This window comes from Pelobates fuscus, chromosome 4, assembly GCF_036172605.1.
Source record: "Pelobates fuscus isolate aPelFus1 chromosome 4, aPelFus1.pri, whole genome shotgun sequence".
Classification (NCBI taxonomy): Eukaryota; Metazoa; Chordata; class Amphibia; order Anura; family Pelobatidae; genus Pelobates; species Pelobates fuscus.
The window spans coordinates 382,856,703-382,873,507 of record NC_086320.1 but is presented as its reverse complement, the minus strand read 5'-3'; the positions used below and the strand labels follow the sequence as shown (position 1 = coordinate 382,873,507).

Genomic DNA, 16,805 nt, shown 5'->3' with positions numbered 1-16,805 from the left:
GAGGGTTGAAATTATATGGTTGGCTGAGGGTTGAGATTATATGGTTGGCTGAGGGTTGAGATGATATGGTAGGCTGAGATGTTATGGTTGGCTGAGGGTTGAGATGATATGGTTGGCTGAGGGTTGAGATGATGATATGGTTGGATGAGGGTTGAGATGATATGGTTGGCTGAGATTATATGCTTGGCTGAGGGTTGAGATTATATGGTTGGCTGAGATGATATGGTTGGCTGAGGGTTAAAATTATATGGTTAGCATATGGTTGGCTGAGGGTTGGCTGAGATGATATGGTTGGCTGAGGGTTGAGATTATATGGTTGGCTGAGATGATATGGTTGGCTGAGGGTTGAGATTATATGGTTGGCTGAGGGTTGAGATGATATGGTAGGCTGAGATGATATGGTTGGCTGAGGGTTAGCTGAGGGTTGAGATGATATGGTTGGCTGAAATTATATGGTTGGCTGAGGGTTGAGATGATATGGTTGGCTGAGGGTTTAGGTATTACTGAAATAGATATAAATGCCCCAGGTATTAAGCACTGTGGTATATATGTATGGAGACACTGAAGGGTTGCCCTTGCTGTATAGTTATAAAAGTCAGGTGACCATCATGACCAATGTTTAAGTTGTTGGGCAGAGGTGGTGACATGGCTGTTGCTGGGTAACAAGAGGATTGGACGCAATCCGTGAGCGAGCAAAGAGCGGGATGCAAGGTAAGAATAAAATCAAGCAGCTGGAGGCGCAACCGTCAGCCATATTCCAGGTGAGGAGCAGCCGGTCCGCCCGCCGTCACCCTATATTAATTTATTTCTTTATAATTATTGCCGTGGTGTTATAAAGCATTGGGGTAAAAATCTGGGTGGAGTTCTGAGGAAGGATACGGCGGTAAATGTTTTGAAATAAAAGGCGGTCAGGTTAGTTAAGACTGGCTGGCAATATGGTGGCTGTGAAAGGTAAACGTTTATGTAAATATGTTTCTTGTTATGAAATTATTGTTGTAAGCCTCTTAAGCTTTGAATAAACAAACACTACGGCCTAGAACGTTGGAATATATATTAACTGTATGTGTGTTAATTGTGTGGTACAGAATATTGCCAGCCATACATATTGCAAATAGCTGTATTACAGTGAATTGGACTAACTTGGATAAACTCTCACCATAATCTGTAGAACGGGCACCAGGAGTTACCATACAGCGTCTTTTAAACACGGTATCACGGTATCATAGCAGATTGAATCATTCTGCAACAACAGAGTTTTAATGATAATTTTGCCATTAATTAGTGCCCTTCCATTAATTAAATACCTGTCAAACGATGGATGAACAAGTTGATATGTTCGGATTTGCATAACCAATCAGTTTATTCGCCTATAGATTAATAAGCATTTGATTTGTGTCAGCACAGCTGAAAGGGAGTTTAAAGAAGAAATTCTCCGGACAATTAACGATCGGTAATGTGACATAACGGGTCTTGCGCCCGTTTGGGGTAATAAGGTTCTGCATGACTACATCATATTATAACATGTGTGAGAGGGAGGGATACTTTATCCAAATACTTCATGGGTTTAAAGCATTTTATGACCTTTCAACTCCATCATTAAAAATCCCAGTATTTAAGAAAAAAATTCAATAAAAATTGAAAAAACCTGGAAAACATTTTTTTTGAGCAGATTGGTTGTTATTGAACAAGTTAATATTTAGATTCCATCTAATAGTTCCAGAATAGTATAATTTGAATGTGGTCATAGTGATATTATTAGCCTTGTGGGGAGTGCGTTAGCGTTGGTTTGGAGTGCAGAAAATGGCACAAATCTTGCCTGTTCTCTAATCTTTAACTTTATTTTTATTTCTGTCCACCAATGAATCTGAATTTACATAGTAATACCTGTATTTGTTGGTAAAACATGTGATTTCCATGCCTTCTGACATAATAACATGTCTTGTGTGTATAACACATTTATGGCGGTGTCAGGACGTTCATTGAAACAAACCATTTGCCAATACTGTGAGGTAAAGGGTGCGTTATGGCTGCCGGAAGCCGTATGTTAATTACTATGAACGAGCTAGGGACGCTGTCAGGGAGGGAAGGTGTAAATGGTGATTTCACGTGTTAAACATTTTTATAGATTTTTTTACATTTTCCCAGGATTCTCTGGCACAGTATGCTAATTATCCCATGCCTTATTTTCTCAGCAGAGCCTGCGCGATGTGGTTCACAAGGTCATGGCGTTACAGTCTGCCACCCGTTGCTTTATCCACAATGCAGAGGAGGCGCTGGGCACATCATTTTGGGGGAATGTGGTACTTTCCAGCTTGCCAACCGAGGTGTCCTCTTATGAGGAAGAGGTAATGACTTCTCCCTGGAGATTATCCGATAAATAAAGTAATACTAAACAAAGCTTCTTGTTTCATGGTGATTACGGAGACTGAGGATGAGACTGTCGACCATTTAATGTTCGGCTATTAAATCACCAAATATCGGTTGCTAAGTAAGATTTATTAATGTTAACCTGCACAAACACACAACATTGACTCCTGTTCTCAAAGCCTGTATGTCTGAATTTATATTACATAGCCATGTCACACCGCCGTTTGTGTCCTATTAAGAGTTAATATTTGGGAAAGGGGCCAAGTGACTTTTAAAATAAAAATTTATTATGCATTTCTTCTAATAATAATCTGTGTTCATGTTCCCAGGACAAAACCAGCCACCAAAAACATACCGAAAATATCGAACTGGCATTTGACACGAGTTTCTTTAAAACCCAGTACGAGGTAAGGGAAAGCTCTCTAACAAGTTAAAGGGAAACTTCAGTGCCAGGAAAACTATCCGTTCCCTCAGCCTCCCACCCCCCAATCCCCGGTTACTGAAGGTGTGAAAACCCCTTCAGTAACTTACCTGAGGCAACGACGATGTCCCACGTCGCTGCTTCTCCCTCTGCGCCGCTCCTCCTTCTGACTGCGTCGGCCGCACATGCGCATTAGCGCTCCCCGTAGAAAAGCATTGAAAATGCATTTCAGTGCTTTCCTATGGGGAAATGAGCGACGCTGGAGGTCCTCACACAGCGTGAGGACCTCCAGCGACGCTCTAGCACAGGAAAACCAGGAAGTGCCCTCTAGTGGCTGTCTAGTAGACAGCCACTAGAGGTGGAGTTAACCCTGCAAGGTAATTATTGCAGTTTATAAAAAACTGCGATAATTACACTTACAGGGTTAGGAGTAGTGGGAGTTGGCACCCAGACCACTCCAATGGGCAGAAGTGGTCTGGGTGCCTGGAGTGTCCCTTTAAGGAGAAGTGGAGTTATGAGCTACAAGTAGTTAACTACATAATAATGATTAGTTAAGCTAGGATTAGTTTGGTTACTAGTTAAAGAGTAGTTTAGCTATGAGTCAGGAGTAATTTGGTGATTACTAGTTACAAAGTAGTTTGTTTTGAGTTTTCAGATTATGAGTAGATTTAATTACTAGGTCATTAATTATTTTGTTTTGTGGTTATAAGCAGGTGATTTCTGATTAAGGAGCAATTCAATTATAAGTTGGAAATAGTGTGGTTTTAGTAAAGGAGTAGTTTAGTTACCAGCTTGCAGTAGTTTGGTTACTAGTTAAGGAGTAGCTTATTTATAAGTTATAAATAGTTTGGTTTCTAGTTAAGGAGTAGTTTAGTTACTAGGTTAGAAGTAGTTTGGTTTCTAGTTAAGGAGTAGTTTGGTTTCTAGTTAAGGAGTAGTTTAGTTACTAGGTTAGAAGTAGTTTGGTTTCTAGTTAAGGAGTAGTTTAGTTATAAGTTAGGAGTAGTTTGGTTTCTAGTTAAGGAGTAGTTTAGTTATAAGTTAGGAGTAGTTTGGTTTCTAGTTAAGGAGTAGTTTAGTTCTAAGTTAGGAGTAGGTTGGTTTCTAGTTAAGGAGTAGTTTCGTTATAAGTTAGGAGTAGTTTGGTTTCAGGTTAAGGAGTAGTTTAGTTATAAGTTAGGAGTAGTTTGGTTTCTAGTTAAGGAGTAGTTTAGTTCTAAGTTAGGAGTAGTTTGGTTTCTAGTTAAGGAGTAGTTTAGTTATAAGTTAGGAGTAGTTTGGTTTCTAGTTAAGGAGTAATTATGTTATAAGTTAGGAGTAGTTTGGTTTCTAGTTAAGGAGTAGTTTAGTTATAAGTTAGGAGTAGTTTGGTTTCTAGTTAAGGAGTAGTTTAGTTATAAGTTAGGAGTAGTTTGGTTTCTAGTTAAGGAGTAGTTTAGTTATAACTAAACTACTCCTTAACTAGAAACCAAACTACTCCTAACTTATAACTAAACTACTCCTTAACTAGAAACCAAACTACTCCTAACTTATAACTAAACTACTCCTTAACTAGAAACCAAACTACTCCTAACTTATAACTAAACTACTCCTTAACTAGAAACCAAACTACTCCTAACTTATAACATAATTACTCCTTAACTAGAAACCAAACTACTCCTAACTTATAACATAATTACTCCTTAACTAGAAACCAAACTACTCCTAACTTATAACTAAACTACTCCTTAACTAGAAACCAAACTACTCCTAACTTAGAACTAAACTACTCCTTAACTAGAAACCAAACTACTCCTAACTTATAACTAAACTACTCCTTAACCTGAAACCAAACTACTCCTAACTTATAACTAAACTACTCCTTAACTAGAAACCAAACTACTCCTAACTTATAAGTTAGGAGTAGTTTGGTTTCTAGTTAAGGAGTAGTTTAGTTATAAGTTAGAAGTAGTTTGGTTTCTAGTTAAGAAGTAGTTTAGTTATAAGTTAGGAGTAGTTTGGTTTCTAGTTAAGGAGTAGTTTAGTTATAAGTTAGGAGTAGTTTGGTTTCTAGTTAAGCAGTAGATTAGTTATAAGTTAGGAGTAGTTTGGTTTCTAGTTAAGGAGTAGATTAGTTATAAGTTAGGAGTAGTTTGGTTTCTAGTTAAGGAGTAGTTTAGTTATAAGTTAGGAGTAGTTTGGTTTCTAGTTAAGGAGTAGCTTATTTATAAGTTATAAATAGTTTGGTTTCTAGTTCAGGAGTAGTTTAGTTACTAGGTTAGAAGTAGTTTGGTTACTATTTAATGAGTAGCAAAGTTATAATTAGTCTAGTTTCTAGTTAAGGAGTAGATTAGTTATAAGTTAGGAGTAGTTTGGTTTCTAGTTAAGGAGTAGATTAGTTATAAGTTAGGAGTAGTTTGGTTTCTAGTTAAGGAGTAGTTTAGTTATAAGTTAGGAGTAGTTTGGTTTCTAGTTAAGGAGTAATTTAGTTATAAGTTAGGAGTAGTTTGGTTTCTAGTTAAGGAGTAGTTTAGTTATAAGTTAGGAGTAGTTTGGTTTCTAGTTAAGGAGTAGATTAGTTATAAGTTAGGAGTAGTTTGGTTTCTAGTTAAGAAGTAGATTAGTTATAAGTTAGGAGTAGTTTGGTTTCTAGTTAAGGAGTAGTTTAGTTATAAGTTAGGAGTAGTTTGTTTCTAGTTAAGGAGTAGCTTATTTATAAGTTATAAATAGTTTGGTTTCTAGTTAAGGAGTAGTTTAGTTACTAGTTTAGAAGTAGTTTGGTTTCTAGTTAAGGAGTAGTTTGGTTTCTAGTTAAGGAGTAGTTTAGTTACTAGGTTAGAAGTAGTTTGGTTACTATTTAATGAGTAGCAAAGTTATAATTAGTCTAGTTTCTAGTTAAGGAGTAGTTTAGTTCTAAGTTAGGAGTAGTTTGGTTTCTAGTTAAGGAGTAGTTTAGTTCTAAGTTAGGAGTAGGTTGGTTTCTAGTTAAGGAGTAGTTTCGTTATAAGTTAGGAGTAGTTTGGTTTCAGGTTAAGGAGTAGTTTAGTTATAAGTTAGGAGTAGTTTGGTTTCTAGTTAAGGAGTAGTTTAGTTCTAAGTTAGGAGTAGTTTGGTTTCTAGTTAAGGAGTAGTTTAGTTATAAGTTAGGAGTAGTTTGGTTTCTAGTTAAGGAGTAATTATGTTATAAGTTAGGAGTAGTTTGGTTTCTAGTTAAGGAGTAGTTTAGTTATAAGTTAGGAGTAGTTTGGTTTCTAGTTAAGGAGTAGTTTAGTTATAAGTTAGGAGTAGTTTGGTTTCTAGTTAAGGAGTAGTTTAGTTATAAGTTAGGAGTAGTTTGGTTTCTAGTTAAGGAGTAGTTTAGTTATAAGTTAGAAGTAGTTTGGTTTCTAGTTAAGAAGTAGTTTAGTTATAAGTTAGGAGTAGTTTGGTTTCTAGTTAAGGAGTAGTTTAGTTATAAGTTAGGAGTAGTTTGGTTTCTAGTTAAGCAGTAGATTAGTTATAAGTTAGGAGTAGTTTGGTTTCTAGTTAAGGAGTAGATTAGTTATAAGTTAGGAGTAGTTTGGTTTCTAGTTAAGGAGTAGTTTAGTTATAAGTTAGGAGTAGTTTGGTTTCTAGTTAAGGAGTAGCTTATTTATAAGTTATAAATAGTTTGGTTTCTAGTTCAGGAGTAGTTTAGTTACTAGGTTAGAAGTAGTTTGGTTACTATTTAATGAGTAGCAAAGTTATAATTAGTCTAGTTTCTAGTTAAGGAGTAGATTAGTTATAAGTTAGGAGTAGTTTGGTTTCTAGTTAAGGAGTAGATTAGTTATAAGTTAGGAGTAGTTTGGTTTCTAGTTAAGGAGTAGTTTAGTTATAAGTTAGGAGTAGTTTGGTTTCTAGTTAAGGAGTAATTTAGTTATAAGTTAGGAGTAGTTTGGTTTCTAGTTAAGGAGTAGTTTAGTTATAAGTTAGGAGTAGTTTGGTTTCTAGTTAAGGAGTAGATTAGTTATAAGTTAGGAGTAGTTTGGTTTCTAGTTAAGAAGTAGATTAGTTATAAGTTAGGAGTAGTTTGGTTTCTAGTTAAGGAGTAGTTTAGTTATAAGTTAGGAGTAGTTTGTTTCTAGTTAAGGAGTAGCTTATTTATAAGTTATAAATAGTTTGGTTTCTAGTTAAGGAGTAGTTTAGTTACTAGGTTAGAAGTAGTTTGGTTACTATTTAATGAGTAGCAAAGTTATAATTAGTCTAGTTTCTAGTTAAGGAGTAGATTAGTTATAAGTTAGGAGTAGTTTGGTTTCTAGTTAAGGAGTAATTTAGTTATAAGTTAGGAGTAGTTTGGTTTCTAGTTAAGGAGTAATTTAGTTATAAGTTAGCAGTAGTTTGGTTTCTAGTTAAGGAGTAGTTTAGTTATAAGTTAGGAGTAGTTTGGTTTCTAGTTAAGGAGTAATTTAGTTATAAGTTAGGAGTAGTTTGGTTTCTAGTTAAGGAGTAATTTAGTTACTAGGTTAGAAGTAGTTTGGTTACTATTTAATGAGTAGCAAAGTTATAATTAGACTAGTTTCTAGTTAAGGAGTAGTTTAGTTCTAAGTTAAGAGTAGTTTGGTTTCTAGTTAAGGAGTAGTTTAGTTATAAGTTAGGAGTAGTTTGGTTTCTAGTTAAGGAGTAGTTTAGTTATAAGTTAGGAGTAGTTTGGTTTCTAGTTAAGGAGTAGTTTAGTTATAAGTTAGGAGTAGTTTGGTTTCTAGTTAAGGAGTAGATTAGTTATAAGTTAGGAGTAGTTTGGTTTCTAGTTAAGGAGTAGATTAGTTATAAGTTAGGAGTAGTTTGGTTTCTAGTTAAGGAGTAGATTAGTTATAAGTTAGGAGTAGTTTGGTTTCTAGTTAAGGAGTAGATTAGCTATAAGTTAGGAGTAGTTTGGTTTCTAGTTAAGGAGTAGTTTGGTTTCTAGTTAAGGAGTAGATTAGTTATAAGTTAGGAGTAGTTTGGTTTCTAGTTAAGGAGTAGTTTAGTTATAAGTTAGGAGTAGTTTGGTTTATAGTTAAGGGGTACTTTAGTTAAGGAGTAGTTTAGTTCTAAGTTAGGAGTAGTTTGGTTTCTAGTTAAGGAGTAGTTTGGTTTCTAGTTAAGGAGTAGTTTGGTTTCTAGTTAAGGAGTAGTTTAGTTCTAAGTTAGGAGTAGTTTGGTTTCTAGTTAAGGAGTAGTTTAGTTCTAAGTTAGGAGTAGTTTGGTTTCTAGTTAAGGAGTAATTTAGTTATAAGTTAGGAGTAGTTTGGTTTCTAGTTAAGGAGTAATTTAGTTATAAGTTAGGAGTAGTTTGGTTTCTAGTTAAGGAGTAGTTTAGTTATAAGTTAGGAGTAGTTTGGTTTCTAGTTAAGGAGTAGATTAGTTATAAGTTAGGAGTAGTTTGGTTTCTAGTTAAGGAGTAGATTAGTTATAAGTTAGGAGTAGTTTGGTTTCTAGTTAAGGAGTAGCTTATTTATAAGTTATAAATAGTTTGGTTTCTAGTTAAGGAGTAGTTTAGTTACTAGGTTAGAAGTAGTTTGGTTACTATTTAATGAGTAGCAAAGTTATAATTAGTCTAGTTTCTAGTTAGGGAGTAGATTAGTTATAAGTTAGGAGTAGTTTGGTTTCTAGTTAAGGAGTAGTTTAGTTATAAGTTAGGAGTAGTTTGGTTTCTAGTTAAGGAGTAGTTTAGTTATAAGTTAGGAGTAGTTTGGTTTCTAGTTAAGGAGTAGATTAGTTATAAGTTAGGAGTAGTTTGGTTTCTAGTTAAGGAGTAGATTAGCTATAAATTAGGAGTAGTTTGGTTTCTAGTTAAGGAGTAATTTAGTTATAAGTTAGGAGTAGTTTGGTTTCTAGTTAAGGAGTAGTTTAGTTATAAGTTAGGAGTAGTTTGGTTTCTAGTTAAGGAGTAGATTAGTTATAAGTTAGGAGTAGTTTGGTTTCTAGTTAAGGAGTAGCTTATTTATAAGTTATAAATAGTTTGGTTTCTAGTTAAGGAGTAGTTTAGTTACTAGGTTAGAAGTAGTTTGGTTACTATTTAATGAGTAGCAAAGTTATAATTAGTCTAGTTTCTAGTTAAGGAGTAGATTAGTTATAAGTTAGGAGTAGTTTAGTTTCTAGTTAAGGAGTAGATTAGTTATAAGTTAGGAGTAGTTTGGTTTATAGTTAAGGAGTAGTTTAGTTATAAGTTAGGAGTAGTTTGGTTTATAGTTAAGGAGTAGATTAGTTATAAGTTAGGAGTAGTTTGGTTTCTAGTTAATGAGTAGTTTAGTTCTAAGTTAGGAGTAGTTTGGTTTATAGTTAAGGGGTACTTTAGTTAAGGAGTAGTTTAGTTCTAAGTTAGGAGTAGTTTGGTTTCTAGTTAAGGAGTAGTTTAGTTCTAAGTTAGGAGTAGTTTGGTTTCTAGTTAAGGAGTAGTTTAGTTATAAGTTAGGAGTAGTTTGGTTTCTAGTTAAGGGGTACTTTAGTTATAAGTTAGGAGTAGTTTGGTTTATAGTTAAGGAGTAGTTTAGTTCTAAGTTAGGAGTAGTTTGGTTTCTAGTTAAGGAGTAGTTTAGTTCTAAGTTAGGAGTAGTTTGGTTTCTAGTTAAGGAGTAGTTTAGTTATAAGTTAGGAGTAGTTTGGTTTATAGTTAAGGGGTACTTTAGTTAAGGAGTAGTTTAGTTCTAAGTTAGGAGTAGTTTGGTTTCTAGTTAAGGAGTAGTTTGGTTTCTAGTTAAGGAGTAGTTTAGTTCTAAGTTAGGAGTAGTTTGGTTTCTAGTTAAGGAGTAGTTTAGTTCTAAGTTAGGAGTAGTTTGGTTTCTAGTTAAGGAGTAGTTTAGTTATAAGTTAGGAGTAGTTTGGTTTCTAGTTAAGGGGTACTTTAGTTATAAGTTAGGAGTAGTTTGGTTTATAGTTAAGGAGTAGTTTAGTTATAAGTTAGGAGTAGTTTGGTTTCTAGTTAAGGGGTACTTTAGTTATAAGTTAGGAGTAGTTTGGTTTATAGTTAAGGAGTAGTTTAGTTCTAAGTTAGGAGTAGTTTGGTTTCTAGTTAAGGAGTAGTTTAGTTCTAAGTTAGGAGTAGTTTGGTTTCTAGTTAAGGAGTAGTTTAGTTATAAGTTAGGAGTAGTTTGGTTTATAGTTAAGGGGTACTTTAGTTAAGGAGTAGTTTAGTTCTAAGTTAGGAGTAGTTTGGTTTCTAGTTAAGGAGTAGTTTGGTTTCTAGTTAAGGAGTAGTTTAGTTCTAAGTTAGGAGTAGTTTGGTTTCTAGTTAAGGAGTAGTTTAGTTATAAGTTAGGAGTAGTTTGGTTTCTAGTTAAGGGGTACTTTAGTTATAAGTTAGGAGTAGTTTGGTTTATAGTTAAGGAGTAGTTTAGTTATAAGTTAGGAGTAGTTTGGGTTATAGTTAAGGAGTAGTTTAGTTATAAGTTAGGAGTAGTTTGGTTTCTAGTTAAGGAGTAATTTAGTTATAAGTTAGGAGTAGTTTGGTTTATAGTTAAGGAGTAGTTTAGTTATAAGTTAGGAGTAATTTTTTTTAACTCCTTGGTGACCAAACTTCTGGAATAAAAGGGAATCCTGACATGTCACACATGTCATATGTCCTTGAGGGGTTAAAGAGTAGTTTCGTTATGAGTAGTTTGATTAAAGAGACTTAGGAATTAGGAATCTTTAAAGGTTGCTAGAGATAAGGAGTAAGTGTCTCTTTGCTGTCTCGTTATTAATTAATGGATAATTTACATTTTATTTGTTTTACTGCGTGTCCAAATGACTACAAACCGCCGACCCCAACGTGAGCACACCGTAATAAGGGCTAGTTTGTCCTCGCTGTGCCACTTGGGTAGCATTTTTATGTATTTGAAGAATAAGTGGTGGCTATCCCAGTCTAACACCTGGTTATCCAAACATCAGGTATTTTAAATGAGTATTTGTAAGGTAAAGTCCAGATGGTGTGTTTCTGTGGATGCACACTGTAATATAAAGTACGGAGCACGTCCATGGGCTCTGCCCCAGGCTGTGATGGAGATAGGGGGTGAGGGCTGAAGATATGATAATCCTATCTGTTGTTTGCAGTTCACTTTCCCGGAGAAAGCCATAGCGGTGGCACTGCGCCGGCCCGAGGAGCGCTCACCGCAAGACATTCGCTTTATCCGCAGCATGATGATGGGAATTCTCAGCTTCCGCAGATACAGCACACACATGCAGCTCATGTTAGCCAGAGTCGTGTATTACAGGAGGTCAGTGAGAAGCAGAGCCGTAAATTAATCCACCATTATATATATCAATATCACGGCTGATGGAGATTGCTCACAGCCGACATAGACAACATACAATAAAAAACAAACAACAAAAGCTCGATGAAACAGAATCTAAGATATAGTAAAGATGTGCCAATTGTATGTAATTGTTTAGGTTTTGTATTGCTGCACTGTGTGTCCACAATAAAGATATTTGCAATCAAAAAAGTACACAACAAATATATACAAATCTATAAATGTATTTACAAACACACAAATACATACCTATGTGAAAGTCATAGAAAAGGCCCCAGTTATTGTCCCAGTCTGCATTGCACAGCACGCTGAGGGTGCCACTATTATACTCATCTGGGGATATTTGGGGCACTGGATTCCTATTGGCTGCAATCTCCATTTAAGGATTTATTTTATTTGGATTTTGACTTTGATTCTCACTGCATCGGATCTCTAAAACGTAAGATATTGTAATAGTAGCACACGTAGCCAAAATCCATGAATGTACAATTGTATATTCTTATGTGAACTTTTTATACTAACATGAATGTAACAATCTATTTCCAGGTTTGGCCGAGGGCGAGTCATTGTGCGGAAGGGACATCGAGGGGATAGTTTTTACTTTGTGTTCTCGGGGGTCATTGCTGTAACGCAGGATGTGGATGGCAGGAGTGCGCTGCTGGACCCGGAACCCATCCTGCTTCACAAAGGAACCAGTTTTGGGGTACGTACTATAAATGAGGAGCAATGAGGGATCGTTAATGAACTACCTCACTTGTCTGACAGGAGGGGACAGTTATATTGAATTACATGAATTTCATCCTGGTTATTTGAAGTGTCTGCACCCACATCACCTCAGCTGTGTACTCATGGCGCAGAAAATTAACAATTTACTTCTAATATTCAGGCTAAAACCTCCATTTATTTCAAGTAGAAATATAATCAAACACCACTAGGCACTTATTGTAACATACCAATATCTAGCTTATCCTTTATTATTATTATTATTATTATATACTTGGGGTACAGAATCTACCAAGGGACACCCCCATAAAATGCTGATCCCAGTGTAAAACTATCTTGACCCGTACATTATGTGAGCACTTTGTTTTCAGTCTCCTTACTCACTCTGCTATAAAAATGTGGAATTTGTTTCTCAGGAAGTGGCTCTGCTGAAAGGTTTGAGGCGAAACGCGACGCTTATCTGTATGGAAGACACCGAGTTTCTCGTGGTGGACAGAAAGGAATTCTTCAGGAACAAACTGGACCAGGAACTCCAGAAAGAGCTGCAGTTTCGGTTCCAGTTCTTCAGGTACTGGAGGGAAGGGGCACGTTGTACCCCAGCACAGCTGGCCCATACGTTCCCATCATTTATTAATTCTAATGACGTTATAAACCTGGAATCCCAGCACAGCTGGTACCTTGAGTGACGTGGTTTATGTGGTGTGTGCTCAGTGTGATAGAGCAGGTTATTGAGGAGACCGCCCTCTGTTCCTTCACACTCCTACCGTCTCTATAACCAGGAATCACTGTTTAAACAAGATAATCTGTCACTTTCGCTAAAAAGAAAATATTTTTTACAAAACTCAGCAATGCAAACAGGCAGCTTAATGTGATGGGTAGTTACTGTCATAGTCGTCTACACGTATTATTACACCTATTAATATAATATCATAATACACGTATTATTACACCTATTAATATAATATCATAATACACGTATTATTACATTATTACAATTATTACACCTATTAATATAATATTATAATACACATATTATTACACCTATTAATATAATATTATAATACACGTATTATTACACCTATTAATATAATATCATAATAGACGTATTATTACATTATTACAATTATTACACCTATTAATATAATATCATAATACACGTATTATTACACCTATTAATATAATATCATAATAGACGTATTATTACATTATTACAATTATTACACCTATTAATATAATATTATAATACACATATTATTACACCTATTAATATAATATTATAATACACGTATTATTACATTACAGGGAGTGCAGAATTATTAGGCAAATGAGTATTTTGACCACATCATCCTCTTTATGCATGTTGTCTTACTCCAAGCTGTATAGGCTCGAAAGCCTACTACCAATTAAGCATATTAGGTGATGTGCATCTCTGTAATGAGAAGGGGTGTGGTCTAATGACATCAACACCCTATATCAGGTGTGCATAATTATTAGGCAACTTCCTTTCCTTTGGCAAAATGGGTCAAAAGAAGGACTTGACAGGCTCAGAAAAGTTAAAAATAGTGAGATATCTTGCAGAGGGATGCAGCACTCTTAAAATTGCAAAGCTTCTGAAGCGTGATCATCGAACAATCAAGCGTTTCATACAAAATAGTCAACAGGGTCGCAAGAAGCATGTGGAGAAACCAAGGCGCAAAATAACTGCCCATGAACTCAGAAAAGTCAAGCGTGCAGCTGCCAAGATGCCACTTGCCACCAGTTTGGCCATATTTCAGAGCTGCAACATCACTGGAGTGCCCAAAAGCACAAGGTGTGCAATACTCAGAGACATGGCCAAGGTAAGAAAGGCTGAAAGACGACCATCACTGAACAAGACACACAAGCTGAAACGTCAAGACTGGGCCAAGAAATATCTCAAGACTGATTTTTCTAAGGTTTTATGGACTGATGAAATGAGAGTGAGTCTTGATGGGCCAGATGGATGGGCCCGTGGCTGGATTGGTAAAGGGCAGAGAGCTCCAGTCCGACTCAGACGCCAGCAAGGTGGAGGTGGAGTACTGGTTTGGGCTGGTATCATCAAAGATGAGCTTGTGGGGCCTTTTCGGGTTGAGGATAGAGTCAAGCTCAACTCCCAGTCCTACTGCCAGTTTCTGGAAGACACCTTCTTCAAGCAGTGGTACAGGAAGAAGTCTGCATCCTTCAAGAAAAACATGATTTTCATGCAGGACAATGCTCCATCACACGCGTCCAAGTACTCCACAGCGTGGCTGGCAAGAAAGGGTATAAAAGAAGAAAATCTAATGACATGGCCTCCTTTTTCACCTGATCTGAACCCCATTGAGAACCTGTGGTCCATCATCAAATGTGCGATTTACAAGGAGGGAAAACAGTACACCTCTCTGAACAGTGTCTGGGAGGCTGTGGTTGCTGCTGCACGCAATGTTGATGGTGAACAGATCAAAACACTGACAGAATCCATGGATGGCAGGCTTTTGAGTGTCCTTGCAAAGAAAGGTGGCTATATTGGTCACTGATTTGTTTTTGTTATGTTTTTGAATGTCAGAAATGTATATTTGTGAATGTTGAGATGTTATATTGGTTTCACTGGTAAAAATAAATAATTGAAATGGGTATATATTTGTTTTTTGTTAAGTTGCCTAATAATTATGCACAGTAATAGTCACCTGCACACACATATATCCCCCTAAAATAGCTAAAACTAAAAACAAACTAAAAACTACTTCCAAAAATATTCAGCTTTGATATTAATGATTTTTTGGGTTCATTGAGAACATGGTTGTTGTTCAATAATAAAATTAATCCTCAAAAATACAACTTGCCTAATAATTCTGCACTCCCTGTATTACAATTATTACACCTATTAATATAATATTATAATACACGTATTATTACATTATTACAATTATTACACCTATTAATACAATATTATAATACACGTATTATTACACCTATTAATACAATATCATATTACACATATTGATATATTACTACAAGTATTAATATCATATTACACATATTAATATAATACACAAATTAATAGATCATATTACACATATTAATGTAATTATCGATTACATTAATATGTGTAATATGGGGGATACACATTTGATATAGTATCACATTTCACATATTATTATCTTTAGAACCACAAGTGTTTAACTTCAAACTGGCAAAGCATCATGGAAGATGTAGTTTTGCAGCTGAGCTCTATCTTTTGGCTACCCTTGATCTAGCTGATTGAATTGAATTAGTGAGTCACTGTGTGTCCTATTCTAGATCCCTGGACCTGTTCTCAAGCTGGTCTGATGAGTCCCTGGAGACCTTGGCTGATCATTGCAAGATTGAAGAATGTACCCACAGCCAGGTCATCGTCAATGACACCAGTGAAACAAAAAATATTATCTTTGTCACTAAGGTAACCACTCTGAAACCAGACCCACTATTGGGTGTTACGTATTACAGATACAATGGAACTCAATTATCGGACGTCCCTTGTAACAGTTATCAGGGATATCTTATGATGTGGGCCACTGAGACTATAATATGGCCATAGAGTTTAGATATTTTAAATTAAGATAATTGGTTACTCCCCCTTAAGAGTATCTAACACACCGCAGTCAGGAACCGTACAAAACACGCCACATTTTACCCCACACAAGCTAAGTGAAAATACCAGAGTAGCTACACCTCAAGCATATCTCCCCAACAAACGACTCTACCCAGGGCCTGTGCAAGGCTTTTTGGGTACACAGGCGAAGATTATTTTGGCGCCCCTCCATCCCACTTCCCCCCCCCAAAAAGCATCTTCACCTGTGTGGCCCTTAACCTGCCTTTTGTTTCTTATCCCATTTTTAAATGTGTTACCCCCTTTAGTGTATATTATGCCCTATTTTTCCCCATTGTGTGTCTTACACCTCCCTTGTGTATCTCTCAAAAAAAACCTTTGTGTATCTTACTCCCCCCAGCCCCTTTGTGTGTCTGCTTATCTCCCAGACCATTTGTGTATTTTACTCTTTCCAGCTCCTTTGTGTGTTTCTCTTTCACCCCAGCCCGTCTATCTCCTCTTAGGCCCTCTTTCTCTTTTTCCTCTTCTCCAGCCTCTCTGTGTCTTTTTCACCCCCGGCCCCTTTGTATTTCCACCCCCCGGCCCTTCTGTGTGTCGCTTTCATCCCTAGCCCCTCTGTGCATCTTTCTCACCCCCAGGCCCTGTGCGTCTCTGTGTGTCTTTCTCCCCACTCAGGGCCCCCTGTGTGCCACTCTCCCTCCATATCCATTAGTGGTCCTCTTCCCTGTGCCTTAGTGTTCCTCTCCCCTCCCTCCCCTGTCCCTAAGTGTTCCTCTCCCCTCCTTTCTCTGTCCCTATGTGTTCCTCTCCCCTCCCACCCCCCTTAGATAGAAATAAACACCCATGCTGCATTAACATACCCACCAAATTTTGAACAAATATTTTAGAGTGATTGGGATGCATGTATTTCCCTCGAGGGATTATTATGTTTTGGTGAGGTGCTAATTCTTGATGGTAAAGAGACTGGTAGTGGGCAGTAGAATCTGTGCACCCACCTTCTGCTGTTCACTATCATCTAGCGCCCCCAGGGCCGGTGCGCCTTGCGGCCTTATGGATGAACCGGCCGTGCCTCTACCCAAAGTGGCTACCACCATAAAACTATAATGGTACCCTCCCACCCGGAAGTCAGGATTCCAAAAGCCACTAGATCAACGCCCCTGAAGGTGCCCTGGCCAACGAAAGACAAAACAACTGGTCCTCGAGGGAAAACAAGGGACCCCCATAGACACTGAACAGGTCTATCCGAAGGGTACTGTAACAATATGAGACATGAATGTCCCAGAAACTTGTAGCTCCAGACTACGTCATAAACTAATGTAACAAGTTAGTTCTGTACTTCTGTATTTCTGTACCTAACTATCTCACTGTACTTACAGTAAATGAATACCCACAAATAAAGAATCTTTAAAAAAAGATAACTGGTTGCTGCAAATCGACAATGACGGTTGCCAAGGACTGGCTTTTCAATAACATTTTAGGAGACTTAATGACCTAGTGATAA

General features: G+C 36.6%; 1 protein-coding gene across 1 annotated transcript in view; it reads left to right on the top strand.

Annotated features, from left to right (window-relative positions):
- LOC134609232 (cyclic nucleotide-binding domain-containing protein 2-like) overlaps positions 1 to 16,805 on the top strand; it is a 33,045-nt gene that overhangs the window by 9,976 nt on the left and 6,264 nt on the right. The window contains exons 2-7 of the mRNA XM_063452846.1: positions 2,196 to 2,345; positions 2,697 to 2,774; positions 10,796 to 10,959; positions 11,542 to 11,698; positions 12,135 to 12,286; positions 15,016 to 15,154. Coding sequence (XP_063308916.1) covers positions 2,196 to 2,345; positions 2,697 to 2,774; positions 10,796 to 10,959; positions 11,542 to 11,698; positions 12,135 to 12,286; positions 15,016 to 15,154 — 840 coding nt within the window. The remainder of the gene's footprint in view (positions 1 to 2,195; positions 2,346 to 2,696; positions 2,775 to 10,795; positions 10,960 to 11,541; positions 11,699 to 12,134; positions 12,287 to 15,015; positions 15,155 to 16,805) is intronic.